Source organism: Aquarana catesbeiana, linkage group LG01 (assembly GCF_042186555.1).
Source record: "Aquarana catesbeiana isolate 2022-GZ linkage group LG01, ASM4218655v1, whole genome shotgun sequence".
NCBI classification, from domain to species: Eukaryota; Metazoa; Chordata; class Amphibia; order Anura; family Ranidae; genus Aquarana; species Aquarana catesbeiana.
The window spans coordinates 229,130,785-229,151,549 of record NC_133324.1 but is presented as its reverse complement, the minus strand read 5'-3'; the positions used below and the strand labels follow the sequence as shown (position 1 = coordinate 229,151,549).

Genomic DNA, 20,765 nt, shown 5'->3' with positions numbered 1-20,765 from the left:
TTGAATTTTTGTTTTTTTATGGTTTTCGTCTTTTTTTCTAAAAATTGAGTTCTTTACATTACATTCCCAGCTGCTGTGAACTTTGTGAAGGTTATTTTCAAACACAAAACAGTCAAGCATCTCAATGATGTCTCTGCAGTACAGAGTGAAAAAGACCTATTATTTAGCAGTGTGTTTTTGACTGTTCTTGGCCATTAGATTTATTTGTTAAATCTAAAGTGTGAAGGTGAAAATAAAAGGCAGGAGAGAGACAGAACCAGTCACACGTCATATTGGCTAATCGTGCTTCTCTCTACAAAACATGGACTTATAGAGACAGGCACGCCACACAAATAAATTACAAATATTTGGGATTATTGAACCAAATTTCAAAGCTAAGCTTCAGGATAAGCAAATATTGTATAAATACAAGTTGTATGTGTATTTGTACTTGATTATTGTTGTGCTTTGTGTATATGTTTCAGATGTGTGCCATAATCCAGTGTGAAATATTGCTTGTGTGCAAGAGTTTCCTTTAATAAAGACCAGTCAATACTGCTCCCTATTTCTGTGCATTCTCTGGTCTTGTATCTGCCCCACCAGTAGTTTTCTGCAGGCAGCTTGATCACACCCCCACCTCTGCTTTCTGCACATGACATACAGTGCCTTGAAAAAGTATTCACACCCCTTGACATTTTCTACATTTTTGCAACCAAAAACGTACTTATTTTATAGGGATTTTATGTGAGAGACCAACACAAAGTGGCACATAATTGTGGAAGGAAAATGATAAATGGTTTTCAAAAAGTTTTACAAATAAATATGTGAAAAGTGTGGTGTGCATTTGTATTCAGCCCCCCTGAGTCAATATTTTGTAGAACCACCTTTCGCTGCAATTACAGCTGCAAGTCTTTTTGGGGATTCTAGAGAGTGACAGCTTTGCCCATTCTTCTTTGCAAAATAAATTAAGCTCTGTCAGATTGGATGGAGAGCGTTTGGGAACAGCAATTTTCAAGTCTTGCCACAAATTCTCAATTGGATTTAGGTCTGGACTTTGACTGGGCCATTCTAACACACACATATGCTTTGGTCTAAACCATTCCATTGTAGCTCTGGCTGTATTTTTAGGGTTGTTGTCCTGCTGCAAGGTGAACCTCCGCCCCAGTCTCAAGTCTTTTGCAGACTCTAAAAGGTTTTCTTCTAAGATTTCCCTGTATTTGTCTCCATCCATCTTCCTATCATGTCTGACCAGCTTCCCTGTCCCTGCTGAAGAAAAGCATCCCCACAACATGATGCTGCCACCACCATGTTTCACAGTGGGGATGGTGTGTTCAGGGTGATGTGCAGTGTTAGCTTTCTGCTACACATAGCATTTTGCTTTTAGGCCAAAAAGTTACATTTTGATTTCATCTGACCAGAGCACCTTCTTCCACGTGTTTGCTGTGTCCCCTACATGGCTTCTTGCAAACTGAAAACTGGACTTTTATGGCTTTCTTTCAACAATGGCTTTCTTCTTGCCACTCTTCCATAAAGGCCAGATTTGTGGAATGCATGACTAATAGTTGTCCTGTGGCCAGATTCTCCCACCTGAGCTGTGGATCTCTGCAGCTCCTCCAGAGTTACCATGGGGCTCTTGGCTGCTTCTCTGATGAATGCTCTCCTTGCCCGTTCTGTCAGTTTAGGTGAACAGCCATGTCTAGGTAGGTTTGCAGTTGTGCCATACTCTTTCCACTTTCGGATGATGAATTGAACAGTGCTCTGTGAGATGTTCAAAGCTTGGGATATTTTTTTATAACCTAACCCTGCTTTAAATGTCTCAACTTTATCCCTGACCTGTCTGGTGTGTTCCTTGTCCTTCATGATGCTGTTTGTTCACTAAGGTTCTCTATCAAATCTCTGAGGGCTTCACAGAACAGCTGTATTTATTTATACTGAGATTAAATTACACACAGGTGGACTCTATTTACTAATTAGGTGACTTCTGAAGACAATTGGTTCAACTAGATTTTAGTAAAGGGGGTGAATACAAATGCACGCCACACTTTTCACATATTTATTTGTAAGAAAATGTGAAAAACATTTATTATTTTCCTTCCACGTCACAATTATGTGTCACTTTGTGTTGGTCTATCACAAAAAAATCCCAATGAAATACATTTACATTTTTGGTTGTAACATGACAAAATGTAGAGAATTTCAAGGGGTATGAATACTTTTTCAAGGCACTGTATTATGTGCAGCACAGTGAATATATTACTTCTACTGTAACAAGGTAACATCTAGGTTTGTAATGATATCTGCTACACACAAAGTGGATTTATGTTCTTTGTGGCTATTTACCTAATAGTTTATATTAAAGCGAAACTAAAAGTTGGACTGCTACATAATGTGAGAGCAGGCAGGCTTTTTATTGCAAAAGAGACATGTGATGTCTCTTCTGCAATAAAATACATTTACCTGCCCGCTCACAGCGATCCCCACAATGTACACTGAGCTGTGCAAAGGCATTTCAACTTAAAGTGAATGGACCAATCCCTGTGTACCAGAATGACTAGCTCCTGTGTATGCGCAGGAGTGATGTCATCCCCAGCCAGCCAATGAAAACTGGCACACAGGAGTAGATGTCGGCACCAGCAAAGGACCATTGGAGAGGTGAGTACTGATACCTTCTGCTTTAACACTGCATGAATAAACCAGGCAGCTGAATTCTGGGGGGGGGGTGTCAGTCTACTGTACACAGTGACATTAGGAATGTCAGTCTGTGTATTTCTTTTATTTCTCTATAGAAGTCAAAATGAAATTGCAAATGCATTGTAAATATACAGTGAATGGATTTGAAAAGTCCATGAACAGTAGCCCTAACACATGTAACAATATTTTTAAAGTGTATCCAACCCAAAAACAAAGGTTAAATATATTTCAGCTTACCAGTCCTTAGATGTGGCTGCATTAGTTTTCTTTTTTATGTTGTTTTCATTTGTTTTTATCTGGTAATTGTGTGAATAACTCATCCCTGTTCCTTTAAGTCTATACTCATTTCTAAATTATGTAGCCCAGTGCCAGATATACCTTGCCTTAGAATGCATCTGGTTTTCTGCCTTTAATAAATTGCTATGCTGCTGCTATATTTTCTTCCCACCAGCGGGGGAAAACAAGTCACCTTAAGCCCAAAAAGTGTGACACAAAGCACCTGGGGTTCTGGGAGATGTAGTCCTGGGTGGCGGGCATATTATGAGACTACAGCTGCTTCAAACTACAAAAACCTGGGGTCTGTGCAGCAGGAGGAACCAAGGGGAGCATTTATATTCTTTGCCCAAGAAAAACCTTCTCTCCTGGCGTCATGGCAGTTGAGCAGTTCGGACCTGTTGGTGTGAGCAGACCTGGATAAAAGCCTAAGCTGTCGGGGCCAAGCAGTCTTGTGTACTTCACTGACTGATGCAATTGCTATGAGATCGTTGCAATTTTCATACTTGCTGTTTCACCTGCAAACTCAAGTCCTGCTGATTCTACAGACCAACTGAGCTGTCAAGCATGTAACCACTACCATGGACACTATCTCAAAACCTTTTTGTGTGGAGGACCCCTTTTCACCACGAGTCTCTGCTGTCTCTTGAGGAGTTGGTGAGCAGGCCACAGGCCCATTGTCTATAACATCTAATATCGTATTAAAACAGTCATAATAACTTTCTTTTACACACTTGCACTCATAGCTTTCTGGACACCTGTGCTATCTTTGACTTTAGTGTATCCAGCATTCCTTCCTAAGGCCCAGCCACAGCACAGCCTGCTCAACATCCCTTGGGCTAGAGTGAGCAGACACTGCTCTGTAACAGGAGCTGTATTTCAGTTTCACTGCCTGCAGAACTCAACCAACTGTCAGGAACCATGAATCAGACGGAGACAGAAAATGCAGTAAAAATCACACCTTTTAATATAGTGGTAAAAATGATACAAACAGTAAATATAGTTAAAACATAGCCAGGGTTCAGTAATCAAAGTGGGTAGTCAGTGCAAGCCAGTAAATCAGGAAGCCAGAGATCAGCATAATCTGAGACAGCAGACAGGATTATGAACCAGAAGTGACGTCAGGCAGGCAAGTCTTTAACAGGAACACAGCAGAGAATCTACAGATATTTTGACCAAGGCCAAAGCATGGGAGAAATGAACCAGGCAGTTTAAATAGCCCGAATGGGCTGGTTGACAAGTAGGAAATGATCACCAGGTGAGGCACTGTGGAACGATGAGTGCTGGCAATTACCCGACAGCTGAGCACTGAGAAGGGAGGGCTGAGCCCAGCCCTGACAGTACATCCTCCTCAACGACCCCTCCCCCTCGGAGAGCCACCAGGTTTGAGGGGAAAAGCATGGAAAGCACGGAGGAGGACAGGAGCATGTACATTTGAGGATGATACCAAAGAGCACTCCTCCGGACCGTACCCTTTCCAATGAACCAGGTACTATATGCGCGCCGCGGAACCTACGGGAGTCAGTGATTGATTGTATCTCATACTCCTCATGGTTCTCAACCTGAACAGGGTTAGGACGTGGCCCTGAGGTGGTGAAGCGGTTGCACACCAAGGGTTTTAATAACCAGACATGAAATACATTCAAAATATGCGTGTTAGAAAAAAGGTCTAACGCGTAAGCCACTTGGTTGATCTTATGAAGAATACGGAAAGGCCCAATAAACCGTGGTGCCAGTTTCAGTGAGTCAAAGGTTCCGAGATGAAAGCCAGACACTCTCCCAAACCTGGTAGGAAGGCACAGGTAAGTGTCTGTGGTCAGCATAGAGTCTGTACCTATCACTGGCACGTTGCAAGGACTCTTGGACCTGTATCCAAGTGGAACGAAGACCACGGAGATGCTCCTTTAATGCAGGAATTCTTTAAGTAGGAAATGAGTCAGGCAACATGGATGGTTGGTAACCATAATTCGCCAAAAACTGAGACAATCGGGAAGCAGTATTGACGGCACTATTGTAAGCAAACTCCGCCCAAGGTAAGAGGTCTGACCAGTTGTTATGGTAGTCAGATATATAGCAGCGTAGAAACTGCTCCAAGGCTTGGTTGGCTCATTCTGCAGCCCCATTGGACTGCGGGTGATATGCAGAGGAGAAGGAAAGCTGAATTCCCAACTGTGCACAAAAGGCTCGCCAAAATCTGGAGACAAACTGTGTACCCCTGTCAGAGATGATAACCTTGGGTAGCCCATATAATCGAAAGATCTGAGCAAAAATGGACACCAGTTCTTTGGATGTGGGCAACTTAAGTGGAATACAATGTGACATTTTCGAAAAACGGTGAACCTCCATAAGAATAACTGTGTTGCTCTGGGAGTTGTGTAACTCCACAATAACATCCATAGACAGATGGGTCCAAGGCCTCTCTCCATTGGGTATGGGTTGTAGGAGACCCACTGGAAGGTGTCGTGGTGTCTTACACTGAGCACACACGGAACAAGCGACTATGAAGGCGGATACATCAGCGCAGAGACTAAGCCACCAGAATTGTTAGGAAATGGCCCAAATGAGTTGATTCTTCCCTGGATGGCCACCTGCCTTGGGAGAATGGTAAGTCTGGAGCAAAGCAGTGCGGAGACTCTCAGGGACAAAGCAGCGGTCACAAGGATTCTCGGGAGGAGAGTGGATCCGAGTGGCAAGAATTCTGTCATCCAAGGGTGAAGTGAGGCTGGTACGAACAGTGGCCAGCATATGATCGGGAGGTATCACAGGAAGAGGAACCGACTCCATCTTTGAGGAAAAGAGGAAAACTGTTGCGACAATGCATGAGCCCTTACATTCTTGGTACCAGGTAAGAACGAGACTATGTATTCGAAGCTTGACAGAAAAAGAGCCCATCGTGCCCTTCTGGGAGATAAACGTTTTACCTCAGACAAGAATGTGAGATTCTTGTGGTCAGTCAAAATGAGAACCGGCACAGTGGGACCTTCGAGGAGATGATCGCTAACAGCACTCTGTCCCCAATCTCCTAATTGCATTCCGCAGGAGACAATTTCTTGCAAAAGTAGCCACAAGGATGCATAGCGCTCTAAGAGGTAGGACGTTGAGACAGAAGGGCACCAACTTCAGTCTCAGATGCATCAACCACAAGAATGAAGGGTAACGTGGGATCAGGATGTGCCAACACAGGAGCTGAAACAAAGGCAGCCTTGAGAGACTCAAAGGCTTTAATGGAATCCGGAGAACAATTCTGTGAGTTACCGTTCTTTCAGTCAGGGGTTTGACCAGAGAAGAGAAGTTACGAATAAACTTCCGATAATAATTGGCAAAGCCAAGAAAACATTGTAGCGGACGTAGACCTATGGGTTGAGGCCACTGTAGAACTGCAGATACTGTAGTTTCTGCACTACTGGGATTAATTCCTGATGGAACGTTGCCAGTAGACAAGCACACTATGTGGATAAGGTCCCTATGTTTAGCACGTAAAGTTATTTTACAAAAATGGTCATCTGCTGATCCTCCAACCCATAAACAATGGGTTGAGAAACTTAATTACACACTCAAAAGAGAAAAATGTGTGGATGCAAACTACCAGCTTGAACTTTGTCAAAGGCATCGCCAAATTCGCAGTACTCCTCTGGCAGGGAAGTGAGTGAAGAGGTGCACAAGACCTTGGCCACGTTCCGAAAACATGTCTTACTGCATTGTGGAAACTAGGAAAGAACCTCAGCCCAAAGCCAATCAAAAGAGGGGTTGTGCCTCTATAACCAAGGATAACCAATAACCACTGGTAATGGGGTGAGGAAATAACTTGAAATTGGATTATCTCATGGTAAGGAGCCCCTACGGTCATGGTCAATGAAGCAGTCTCATGAGTCACATGTGCAGGCTGTAGAGGTCTCCCATCAATAACCTCAATGGCAAGTTAAGTGGCACGAAGCTGCAGCGGAATCAAGTGCTTAGGCACAAAGGCACTATCCATGAACAGGCCTGCAGCCCCTGAGTCCATTAGAGCCTGTGTCTCGATGGATGACTCAGACCAAGAAAGGGTAACTTTAAGCGCTCCTTAAAGGAAGCTCTCTCTCTGAGTCTGGAGTCAATCAGAATGGCAAATGTGATCAACTTTTCCAGATCTGTAGGTATGTCTTGAGCTGCGTTCTCATCTTTGATGTTATCTGAGAGACCATGAGATAAAGCAACCACGAGGGAATCATTGTTCCAAGCGACTTCTGCTGCCAGAGTACGGAATTCAATTGCGTAATCAGCAACAGTTTTCGTACTCTGATAGACATGAGGCTCTTGGCAGCAGTGGAGTGAAGTGGAGCGAGCGGGAACATGAAATATCCTTTTAAAGGAAGCCACAAACTCTGGCTAACTCAGGACAATGGGTTTTTGCGTCTCCCATAGAGGGTTTGCCCAAGCCAAGGCTCTATCAGAAAGCAAAAAAAAAAAAGATGAAACCTACTTTGCTTCTGTCCATGGGGAATGCCTGGAGAAGCATCTCAAAGAATATTCCAACCTGGTTGAGAAACCCTCTGGACTGAACTGGATCGCCCCCAAATCCCTGGGGAAGCGGGGCGGAGCCAGACATACCTCTTACAGAGGTAATATTCAAATACACATAGACTGGAGCAGCAGCAGGAATGGCCTGCCCCACCTGTTGTACCGGAACAGCCACAGTGGAATGATCCCAGTGAGCAGTGAAATCAGGAGCATCTGTAACACTATGGCAAACTGATCCATGCTGTGATCCTGCTCATTCAATCCGGAAAAAAATATTACCACTAGGTGGATTTCCTGCATCTTCTGAATTCATGGCCTTTACCTATTGCCAGGAACCATGAATCAGACGGAGACAGAAAATGCAGTAAAAATCACACCTTTTTAATATAGTGGTAAAAATTGTACAAATAGTAAACGTAGTCAAAACATAGCCAGGGTTCAGTAATCAAAGCAGGTAGTCAGTGAAAGCCAGTAAATCAGGAAGCCAGAGATCAGTATCAGGAACCAGAAGGGACGTCAGCCAGGCAAGTCTTTAACAGGAACACAGCAGAGAATCTACAGATATGTTGACCAAGGTGAAGGAATGGGAGAAATGAACCAGGCAGTTTGAATAGCCAAAACGGGCTGGCTGAGGAGCAGGAAATGATCACCAGGTGAGGCACTGTGGAACGATGAGTGCTGGCAATTAACCGACAGCTGAGCACTGAGAAGGGAGGGCTGAGCCCAGCCCCGATACCAACATCCTTAGTGCACCAACGGTTGTCTACAGGGCCCCAACATTAGCCAACAAAGATCTATTTTAGAGATAATTCTTAGTTTAGATTTTAGTTTAGAGTTACCAATACTAGGTTGACTTATCCTTTTCCTTTCATTCCTCATAAAGCCCCTTTTCCAGTCTAATGCCCCGTACACACGGTCGGACTTTGTTCGGACATTCCGACAACAAAATCCTAGGATTTTTTCCGACGGATGTTGGCTCAAACTTGTCTTGCATACACACAGTCACACAAAGTTGTCGGAAAATCCGTTCGTTCTGAACGCGGTGACGTAAAACACGTACGTCGGGACTATAAATGGGGCAGTGGCCAATAGCTTTCATCTCTTTATTTATTCTGAGTAGGGATGAGCTTCGTGTTCGAGTCGAACCCATGTTCGACTCGAACATCGGCTGTTCGATCGTTCGCCGAATTGCGAACGTTATGGGCCGTTCGCGCTAAATTCGTGTGGCGCGTCACGGCCCATAATTCACTGCGGCATCGCAGTGCATTGCTGGCTGATGATTGGCCAAGCATGCACTATGACCCGCATGCTTGGCCAATCACAGCGCTGTCAGTAGAGAGAGCTGTAATTGGCCAAAGCCAGGGTGGCTTTGGCCAATTACGGCTCAGGGCATTTAGTACACACCCCACACTATATAAGGCCGCCTGCACGGCGGCCCTGTGTAGTGTGTGTTCCGGTGTGCTGAGAGATAGAGAGAGAGAGAGACAGTGTCATTTGATTTGAGTTAGATAGATTAGGCAGAACAGTCAGTCAGTTAGCTGCACTTACAGTGTATTGTGTATATATATGCATCCCAGGTGTTGCATATATATATATACACTGTATTCAGTTTAGCTAGATCCGTTCCTGTTATCTTCTATCTAGACTATTTACATTTAATGCAGTGCGTCCTGCTCACAGTGTTCAGCTAGATCCGTTCCTGTTATCTTCTAGACTATTTACATTTAGTGCAGTGCGTCCTGCTCACAGTGTTCAGCTAGATCCGTTCCTGCTATTTACATTTAGTGCAGTGCGTCCTGCTCACAGTGTTCAGCTAGATCCGTTCCTGTTAAATTCCTACTGACCGGCAGGCTTGTCTGGTTACAGTATATAAAGCTACCTGAAGAAAATTACAGGTGTTCTATTTGATCCTATTAGTACCACGGTCAGGCAGCTAGACTATTTACATTTAGTACAGTGCGTCCTGCTCACAGTGTTCAGCTAGATCCGTTCCTGTTATCTTCCTACTGACAGGCAGGCTTGTCTGGTTACAGTATATAAAGCTACCTGAAGAAAATTACAGGTGTTCTATTTGATCCTATTAGTACCACGGTCAGGCAGCTAGACTATTTACATTTAGTACAGTGCGTCCTGCTCACAGTGTACAGCTAGATCCGTTCCTGTTATCTTCCTACTGACAGGCAGGCTTGTCTGGTTACAGTATATAAAGCTACCTGAAGAAAATTACAGGTGTTCTATTTGATCCTATTAGTACCACGGTCAGGCAGCTAGACTATTTACATTTAGTACAGTGCGTCCTGCTCACAGTGTACAGCTAGATCCGTTCCTGTTATCTTCCTACTGACAGGCAGGCTTGTCTGGTTACAGTATATAAAGCTACCTGAAGAAAATTACAGGTGTTCTATTTGATCCTATTAGTACCACGGTCAGGCAGCTAGACTATTTACATTTAGTACAGTGCGTCCTGCTCACAGTGTTCAGCTAGATCCGTTCCTGTTATCTTCCTACTGACAGGCAGGCTTGTCTGGTTACAGTATATAAAGCTACTTGAAGAAAATTACAGGTGTTCTATCCCAGCTTAGTGCAGCTACAGGCCATTAGTATGTCTGGAAGGCCAAGAAGGAGAGGCAGACAGTCACAAGCCAATAAGAGAGGGCAAGCAGGCTCTGTGTCTAGTGCTGGTCGTGGAGACGGTGCATCCTCATCAGCACGTGGCCATGGGACACGCTTGGCCTTTTTTTCGGCAGCTGGCCATGTTGAGCCGCAACATGCGGAAGACTTGGTCGAGTGGATGACCAAGCCGTCCTCATCCTCCTCATCCTCTCTCACCCATGCCCAGGGTGCTTTGTCTGGCAAAGCAGCGGCCTCTTCCTTCAGCTCAATGTCATCAGTGACTCCTTCCCTAGCTCCACCATGTCCTCATGAGGATTCCCTCGAACTGTTTGACCACAGTGTTGGGTACATGCTCCAGGAGGATGCCCAGCGTTTGGAAGGCTCTGATGACGATACTGAGCTCGATGAAGGCAGTAACATGAGCGCGGACAGAGGGGGTGCCCAAGAAGGACAGCAATCTGGCAGTCATGCTCCCCCTGCTGCAGCATACTGCCAGGTTTGCTCCAGTGATGAGGAGGGAGGGGATGATGAGGTCACTGACTCAACGTGGGTGCCTGATAGGAGAGAGGAGGAGGAGGAGGAGGAGGAGGAGGAGGAGGAGGAGGAGGAGGCGGCAGCACATCACCAACGAGGCAGGATGCCCTCCAGGGGCCAGCCTAAGGGCAACACATTGACTGCATCACACCCCAAAGCTCCACATGTGCAGGGCGCTGCAGTCTCTGCGCGTTATTCAAAAAGTTCTTTGGTGTGGGCCTTTTTTGAGACGAGTGCATCAGATCGCACCGCTGCTATTTGCAACATATGTCTCAAGCGTATCTCGCGTGGCCAAAATATCTCCCGCTTGGGTACCACATGCTTGACCAGACATATGTTGACCTGCCATGCAGTTCGTTGGCAAGCGTATCTAAAAGACCCACACCAAAGAACAAAGAGGATCTCTCCTTGCTCCTCATCAGCTGAGATTTCCAACCCCACTAGACCTTCAGTCCTCTCTGAGACCTGCAGTGAGAGGAATGAAGGTGTAGAATTAGGTGTGTCACAGCCAAGTACTTGTGGGCAATCTGCTTTTGGTACACCGACGTCAGATTGTACCAGGCAAATTTCCCTGCCCCAGCTGCTGCACCGCCGAAAGAAGTTTGCTCCCAGCCATCCACATGCCCAGCGGTTGAATGCTAGCTTGGCAAAATTGCTAGCACTTCAACTGCTGCCTTTTCAGTTGGTAGACTCTGCCCCCTTCCGTGAGTTTGTGGAATGTGCGGTTCCTCAGTGGCAGGTACCCAAACGCCACTTTTTCTCACGGAAGGCGATTCCGGCTCTCTACCGGCATGTGGAAGGCAATGTCCATGCCTCGCTGGACAGGGCGGTCAGCGGTAAGGTGCATATTACCGCTGACTCATGGTCCAGCAGGCATGGACAGGGACGTTACCTAAGTTTCACGGCGCATTGGGTGACTCTGCTGGCAGCTGGGAAGGATGCAGGACAAGGTGCAGTAGTGTTGGAGGTTGTTCTGCCACCACGCCTCCAAAATGCTGATTGTGACACACCTCTCTCCTCCACCCCCTCCTCTTCTTCTTCCTCCATGGCCTCTTCCTCGGAACCAGCGGTGCTCCGTAGGCGTTCAAGGGGCTACGCAAGTACGCAGGCCAAAAGATGCCATGCGGTGCTTGAGCTGGTGTGCTTGGGGGACAGGAGCCACACTGGGGCAGAGGTTCTGTCAGCTCTGCAGGGGCAGGTTCAGAGGTGGTTGACGCCACGCCAACTTAAGGCAGGAATGGTGGTTTGCGACAATGGCACCAACCTCCTCTCTGCCCTCCGACAGGGACAAATGACCCATGTGCCCTGTTTGGCTCACGTCCTTAACTTGGTGGTGCAGCGGTTCTTGGGCAGGTACCCGGGCTTACAGGATGTCCTGAGGCAGGCCAGGAAAGTCTGTGTGCATTTCCGCCGGTCATATAATGCCAGTGCTCGGCTGACGGACCTCCAAAAGGAGTTTAACCTGCCCAAGAACCGCCTAATCTGTGACATGCCCACCAGGTGGAACTCAACGTTGGCCATGCTGCAGCGGCTGCACACGCAGCAGAGGGCCATCAATGAGTACCTGTGCGACTATGGCACCAGGACAGGGTCAGGGGAGCTTGGTTTTTTTTCCCCACGCCAGTGGGCCATGATCAGGGATGCATGCACTGTCCTGTCACCATTCGAGGAGGCCACGAGGATGGTGAGCAGTGACAGTGCATGCATCAGTGACACTGTCCCCCTTGTCCACCTGTTGGAGCACACGCTGCGTGGAATAATGGACAGGGCACTTGAGGCAGAACAGAGGCAGGAAGAGGAGGACTTCCTTAGCTCTCAAGGCCCCCTTTATCCAGACAGTGTTCCTGCGTGCCCGCCGATCACACAGGAAGAGGACGAGGAGGAAGAGGAGGAGGAGGAAGATTGTGTCAGTATGGAGGTGGAGCCTGGCACTCAGCATCAGCAGCAGTCTTTAAGGGATCAGTCCCAAGAAACACATGGACTTGTACGTGGCTGGGAGGAGGTGGCTGCGGACCATGTCGTTCTTAGTGACCCAGAGGACTCCGGACCGAATGCCTCAGCAAACCTACGCTGCATGGCCTCCCTGATCCTGCAAAGCCTGCGTAAGGATCCTCGTATTCGTGGTATCAAGGAGAAGGACCAATACTGGCTGGCAACCCTCCTTGATCCACGTTACAAGGGTAAGGTTGCGGACCTTATCTTGCCATCGCAGAGGGAGCAGAGGATGAAACATCTTCGGGAGGCCTTGCAGAAAGGTCTGTGCAACGCGTTCCCAGAGACTGGGAGGTTACAAACTCCTGTTTCTGGACAACGTGTTGCTGAGGCTTCGGTCAGTCAAAGAAGGAGCGGTGGAGAAGGTGGCCGTCTGACCGATGCGTTCAGACAATTTTTTGGTCCGCAGCCCCAAGGTATGATCGGTTCCAGCAACCATCGCCAGCGTCTGTTTTACATGGTGCAGGAATACCTAGGGGCAAGATCAGACTTGGACACCTTTCCCACCGAAAATCCTCTGGGTTACTGGGTCTTGAGGATGGATCACTGGCCAGAGCTTGCACAGTATGCAATTGAGCTACTGGCCTGTCCTGCATCCAGCGTTCTTTCGGAACGCACATTCAGTGCTGCTGGAGGCGTGGTAACCGATCACAGGGTGCGTCTGTCCACCGACTCGGTCGATCGGCTGACCTTCATAAAAATGAATGAGTCTTGGATCACCACCAGCTACCAAGCACCTGATGCTGATGTAACCGAATAATTTTTTTTGAAATCTCAGATCCCTTCAAAGACTGCCTATGCTGATGCTGAGTGACTATCCCTGAGTAATTATCCTCTTCCTCCTCAATCATCACGCTGATAGCTTGTAAGAACATTTTTGGTTCTGGGCGCCACCACCAGTGCCTAAGGCACAATTTTTCAGCCCCTGTTTAACAGGGGCGTGTAATTACAATTTTTGATGTAATACTTTGCAGCAGGGCTCGTTCCTGCATTCCAACTAGAGTGTCTGTGAGGGGTTGCAGTGTTGTGGCACCAGCACCAGTGCCTAGGGCCCAATTTTTCTGCCCCTGTCTAACAGGGGCGTGTAATTACAATTTTTGATGCAATACTTTGCAGCAGGGCTCGTTCCTGCGTTCCAACTAGAGTGTCTGTGAGGGGTTGCAGTGTTGTGGCACCAGCACCAGTGCCTAAGGCCCAATTTTTCTGCCCCTGTCTAACAGGGGCGTGTAATTACAATTTTTGATGCAATACTTTGCAGCAGGGCTCGTTCCTGCGTTCCAACTAGAGTGTCTGTGAGGGGTTGCAGTGTTGTGGCACCAGCACCAGTGCCTAAGGCCCAATTTTTCTGCCCCTGTCTAACAGGGGCGTGTAATTACAATTTTTGAAGCAATAATTTGCAGCAGGGCTCGTTCCTGCGTTCCAACTAGAGTGTCTGTGAGGGGTTGCAGTGTTGTGGCACCAGCACCAGTGCCTAAGGCCTAATTTTTCAGCTCCTGTTCAACAGGGGCATGTAATTACAATTCTTGATCTAATATTTCACAGCAGGGCCCTGTGAGGGCTTACAGTGTTGTGGCCACAGCAACACCTAAGGCCCAAATTTCTGCTGAGTATATAGGGCAGGACCCTACTTTCAAACATCTAACTTACAAACGACTCCTACTTGCAAACGGAAGGAGACAACAGGAAGTGAGATGAAATCTACCCCTAGGAAGGGAAATTCTCTCCTGTAAGAGTTAATATGGGAAAACAATTTCTCCTTTCCACTGATGCTTTCCAATCCTTGTTCCACAAAAAAACCCAAATTTTCAAAAAACATTTTTCATTGGGACAAAAAAGTGAGGTGAAATCTTCTGAAGAGGAGGAAAGACAGCAAAACAAATGTCACAGGGGTGATAACCCTTCCCTATGTTTTCCAAAAAGCTTAGAAAAGATTTTTTGGCTGGAGCTAAACACGTTAAAAATGTTCAAAATTACAAACAGATTCTACTTAACAACAAACCTACAGTCCCTGTCTTGTTTGCACCGCCTGTATACTGCTGTTCAGAGTATATAGGGCCTGGTGGCCCCACACCTTTCCTTATTTTAATTTGGGTGCGGGGTTCCCCTTAATATCCATACAAGACCCAAAGGGCCTGGTAATGGACTGGGGGGTACCCATGCCGTTTGTCTCACTGATTTTCATCCATATTGCCATGACCCGACATGACATTAAACCCGCAAGCAGTTTTAAATGAGATTTTTTCCTTTAAAAATGACATTTGGTGCAGGGACTGTTCTAAACATGGGAAACACGCGTCACTTTACAGGCATACTATAGACACCCCCCAGGTACGATATTTAAAGGAATATTTCACTTTTTTTTTTTTACTTTAAGCATCATTAAAATCACTGCTCCCGAAAAAACGGCCGTTTTTAAAAGTTTTTTTTGCATTGATACATGTCCCCTGGGGTAGGACCCGGGTCCCCAAACCCTTTTTAGGACAATACCATGCAAATTAGCCTTTAAAATGAGCACTTTTGATTTCGAACGTTCGAGTCCCATAGACGTCAATGGGGTTCTAACGTTCGTGCGAACTTTCGGTCCGTTCGCGGGTTCTGGTGCGAACCGAACCGGGGGGTGTTCGGCTCATCCCTAATTCTGAGCATGCCTGGCACTTTGTCCGTCGGATTTGTGTACACACGATCGGAATTTCCGACAACGGATTTTGTTGTCGGAAAATTTTATCTCCTGCTCTCCAACTTTGTGTGTCGGAAAATCCGATGGAAAATGTCCGATGGAGCCCACACACGGTCGGAATTTCCGACAACACGCTCCGATCGGACATTTTCCATCAGAAAATCCGACCGTGTGTACGGAGCATAAGTCTAGCACTGCCACTGTCTGGGCATGCAGGCAATATAGTACCCACTTATTTTTTCTGTCTCAAATAACCTCCTTCCAGACATCTTTTTGTCTACCAGGTACTCAGGATGGTTTTGCTACTGTTTATACTGATCTGGGCTACCACGTTGCTATCTGTATACACCTGATGTATTTCACTGCTCTGTCATAACTATTGCCAAAGTGCTAAACTGGATAATGGTGATTGTGTGAAAGCGCACACGTGCACCTATGGCAGATGTTGGCGCCAAACAGGCTATTTACACTCAGTGCTCAGGATCAGTGTTGCTTTGTCTTTCAGCCTTCCCTGCATCCTGTGTTCCTGTTAACCTGTATCCTGATCCCAGTTGCTGACCCAGCTTGTCTAACCACTCTCTGAACTCTGCACCGAACCAGACTTGTCCTTGACCTTCACTTCTGTCTGCTCCATTGGCTTCTATTGCACTAATTGGCTCCTGATCTGGCTTCTACCCTGACTGCGCTATTGCCTGCTCCTCTATACCTGATCTGTCCTGCCAGTATATGACCCGGCTTGCCTGACCCTGCTTCCTGTCACATCCTGCCGTGCCTGCGGTTCAACAGTCTATTAAGAGCGCATGCCTCACCTGCCTGCTGTCGCCAATACCAGCCTGCTCCAGTCTGCCATTCTTCAGCTGCCTATCAGCCCGTCTACCACACTGAAGTCTACTGACGACCTCTCCTGCCTGGCGTGGATACCCGCTCTGCTATTGGCAAGACCTACAGGCACTCATGCCACGCTGCACTCCTGCGCCTTCTGTTCACACTACCAGGGGCCTCGAGTCAGAGGTGTAAGAGAGGCCTTCCTCATTATTTCAGGGTCTGATACCAGGTACTTGATAGACCGATTTTGACTGCCTCTTATCTAACAACTACTCTGATCATTAATAATCAATAAGTTTACCCTTCTTCGTTGTAAAACCCTGCGGTTGAGCCACGGTTTAACCATTCCCAATCCCTATCCTCTTTGGCTGCAGAGCCAGTGGCCGAGGGTTTAAACATGTGGTGGCAGGAGTTATACCCCCTGCGGCTTTCAGCGAATGCTACCCTCTGATGTCGTAACCCATTCAAGTGAATTGGGCCTCTGTGCAAGCGCCCTGCAAATGCATGCAATGCACACAGTTACAGCGTGCTAATGTTGGGGTCCACAGAGTATATATATATATATATATATATATATATATATATATATATATATATATATATATATATATATGTACAGCCGTGGCCACTGCAGCTAAAAGGAGTGCAAATCAGCTTTAACTTTCCTAAGCCTCCTATGATAGTTGCTATCTGTTAAAGCTGGTGTTATGTCTATGATTACATTGGTGCACTGCAGTTCAGATTGTGTGAAGTTCAAATTGAGTAAAATGCACTGACCTAAATAAATTAGAAGATAATAGACAAGAGGAGCCCATTGTCACACAATGGGCTCCACAAACTGGAATTTTTCTCTGTCCCCTTGCTGCTGGTGTCCCTCCGGTCCTATTGCAGCAGGATACAGAGAGGCAGAGTGCAGTTTATATCACTCTGCCGGGGCCAACAACTGGAACTAGCAAAGCCAGAGCTGGCCATGGTCACTACTATTAAAAAACAGTCCCACTCTGACTGCTTCTCAACGACGTTCCTCATTCTGCAAACGGGGGCAAACTGAAGTCACAATCTACCAGTCACCTGTTGGCGATCGACTGGTAGATTACGATCGACCGGTTGCCGACTCCTGTTTTAAAAGAAAGACCTAGAGACTGCTGTTGCTGCAAATGCTAGTTGCCTGTCAGTCATGCTGACCTCCTTCTCAAATACTGCATCATTAGCTCAGAACAAGTGTGCAAATAAGGACTTCAGATATTTTTCTGACTTGCCTCTTGGCTGATGCTTGTCCCAACTCAATAACTTAGTACATGCTGATGCTGGTGGGCCAGCAAAGCATTGGAGCTAGAGACATGAAAACAATTAGCATAAGAGAACAGAAAAAGGTCAACAATGGCAACTTCCTAATTTATACCCCCAGAAGTTTTCTTCAAAGTATATGCAAACCTTAGCTATGAACATCCCATTTGGTCAGTTAAATATATAAGTGAAAGTGTTTTTTTTTTTGTTTTTTTTAATCTGTTCAAAATTACAAAAAATACTTATTAATCTTGTCAGAAATTCAGAGCTCTCCTTTGTCTTGTACACACTTGTTATCTTAAAGAAAGAAAACAGCCCTTCACGTTTTTATCTTGGACTACAGAATCATTAGTCTTTATGTTGAGGACAATAGGATAGGTAGTGGGTCTGATCAGTTTAACAAAAGAAAACTTGTCAGGGTTGACATCACTGATATTACCCATTTGTGTGTTGTCAGAACACAAGACTAAAGCCGGCCATAGACAGATCGAAATTCGCTGGTTCAGCAGAGATTATACAAATTTCAACTAGTGTATGGACATGCCTGTTTGACAGGTGACTGTTTGATCAACTTCTGTTGAACGAACAAGTTGGAAAACTTATGTCAATCAGCTGTTAACTGTATTCTGACAGCAGTGAGTCCCACTATAATGCTCTGTACACACGGTCGGATTTTCTAACAGAAAAAGTGCGATCAGATTGTGTCGTCGGAAATTCCGATTGTGTTTGGGCTCCATTGGACTTTTTCCGTCAGGATTTCCAACACTCAAAGTTTGAGAGCAGGCTATAAAATTTTTCGTCAACAAAATCCGATCATGTGTACACAAATCTGACGCACAAAGTGCCACGCATGCTCAGAATAAATTAAGAGATGAAAGCTATTGGCTACTGCGCCGTTTATAGTCCCGACATACGTGTTTTACGTCACCGCGTTCAGAACGATCGGATTTTCTGACAACTTTGTGCGGCCGTGTGTATGCAAGACAAGTTGGAGCCAACATCCGTCGGAAAAAATCCATGGATTTTGTTGTCGGAATGTCTGATCAATGTCCGATCGTGTGTACAGGGCATAAGAATACAATGTCCCGGTGAGGGGGATTCTTCCATTCACCATCCTTATTGTCCTTCTGGCTGAATTAAAAAAAATGACTCGTCTATGTACAGGTTTAGTTGCTGAGCGCATTTCTGGCACATCAACAGGTATTATTCTGTACTTAAAAGGGGCTACAAAGGGATAAAAATCAGGGATATGTGCGTGCATTGTAGATATGTACACTGTAATATACACTGTAATGTACACTGGAAGGTTTACTCTTAAACACTCATTTCACCAATACCAAGTGATGTCATCACATGGGCAATTGGGCAAATAATGTCATTCAACAGCATGTTTATCAAATCTGGTGTACCATTTCCATTGTAAGAGGTTTATGTTGAACAGCTATTTCAGACTTGATTGAAATTGGACAACGTACTTGCAGTTTTTACATTTCAGTCCAAACAGCATCCCTTTCCCACAGACAGTACAGGTCTGAGACATCCAGTACTTGGTAGAAAACCTAGGAAGCAAGCAAAGAACATCAGGCTGACTCATGATGAAAATAAAATGACAATGTTAAGCAGAATAAATTGTACTTCTGGTAATACTGATGCACTTGTTACTACTGATAATCAACATGTCTATCTACCAGCTAAAAATAAGTTAAACTCTTTCATTTCTGAGTGACTCAGATCTTTTTTTCCCCAAATTTCATATCTTCTTGATAAAGGACAATTTCTGTTAGCACCAGCATTGCCACTACAACTATGGATGAAACTATTTTTCATAACAGCTGTCACCGGTTCCAAAATAAAGTGCAGGGCAGCAAAGTGGACACTGACATTTTACAAGCCATTGTCTGTGGTGTTTCCTTCCCAACAGTGAAGGTTACAAAAAGATAGGAACATTGCACATTTCATAAAATGAACAAGCCAAGTGCTTCCACTTTTTTGACATACATCACAGAGACTTTACTGAAACGTTTTTATGACAGGATGAATTTGTGGTGAATCCTGGTTATGTGGCAGCAAAACTTTAAGGGTGAGGGAGTCTAGCTTTTGCTTCATTCTTGTCTTATGTGATAATGATAAAGTGATGAATAAATAGTTACAGTAATTACATGGAGATAACACTTGTCTATTGTTTACAAGATGTGTGGGAATGTGGTCAGGCATTTGCAAATATGCACATCGAATAGAAAGTGCACCTAAGGACAACTCTCCATAGAGGATATACATGACATGGGCTTATCTCTGTTTAGTCAGGAGAGAACAATAATAATCACCTGAATACTCTCCAGCTCCAAGATTATCATTCTGGTGGTCAGTATTTAGTAAAACCCAGCTGTGACTGTTCTGTGTCCATGCAAGGTCATAGAATTGCATTAGCATTATTTAAAATGAATAACAATGTATGTAACTAACAATATACTTATCTCTCACCTACAATCCCAGAGTGCCCTTCCCCAGGTCATGTGACCCAGCGAACCAGTGGCAGTGCAATAGGTGCTGATATCTGCACATTATTCGATCTAAGTGAAAGAAGACCTTGCTGTCGCAGTTGCCAACAGCACAGACCTGATGTGATCACACGGCCTAACACATCAGGCTTAAAGTGTATCATTTGTAGAGAAGAAAACTATCCCATCTAGGTAAATTAAATACACACAAACTTTTTTTTTAGATATACACATTGATATATTTCACTGTTCCGAGGACAATGTGGTTAGTTTCATTATGTCCTTTTTAAAACTGATTTGTATATGAGAAGGTCTTTACATAAAGTACAATCTCAGAGCTATAAAAAGACAATCTGCTTCCTTTAGACGTGAATGACCCTTAGGCCACATGCATGCTGGGCATTTAGCCTACGTGCGTCTAATACTTGCATTTTAGTAAACCTGGGAGGCACAGGTGCAGTGTCCAGCCCTGTTGGCTGCAGTCTGTCAAAGTCTATGAAATGTTGAAATATGCTGAGGCTGGACAGGGCTGAATGCTGTACCAAGTGTTACTCGCATTTAGGGTCCTATGCTTTCAGGTACGTATGCCCAGGATACAAGTATTCTGACACTATGGTTATTATTACTATGTTCTTTATCAAATTGATTTGTGAATAAGAGGGTCCTAATGAACTCACCTGTTACAATAACCAAGCTATAAAAAGACTAGCTGCAATGTCTGCATCGCCCTAAAAAATGGACGAACCCTAGTCAATGTACACACTAAGTGTTTATCCCATGTGCGTGCAATCCCAGCATTTTATTGTGCCTGGGAGGCACAGGTGTAGCATCCAGCCCCGCCACCTACAGCTTGTCAAAGTCTATGGCAGGCTGAAATAAGCTGCGGATGGATGGGGCTG

The 20,765-nt window shown here is 45.4% G+C and overlaps 1 protein-coding gene across 2 annotated transcripts in view; it reads right to left on the bottom strand.

Annotated features, from left to right (window-relative positions):
• Window positions 1-20,765, bottom strand: part of KSR2 (kinase suppressor of ras 2) — a 707,775-nt gene that overhangs the window by 230,571 nt on the left and 456,439 nt on the right. For both annotated transcript variants that reach the window (XM_073625662.1, XM_073625672.1), the window contains exon 7: window positions 18,844-18,927. In XM_073625662.1, coding sequence (XP_073481763.1) covers window positions 18,844-18,927 — 84 coding nt within the window. The remainder of the gene's footprint in view (window positions 1-18,843; window positions 18,928-20,765) is intronic.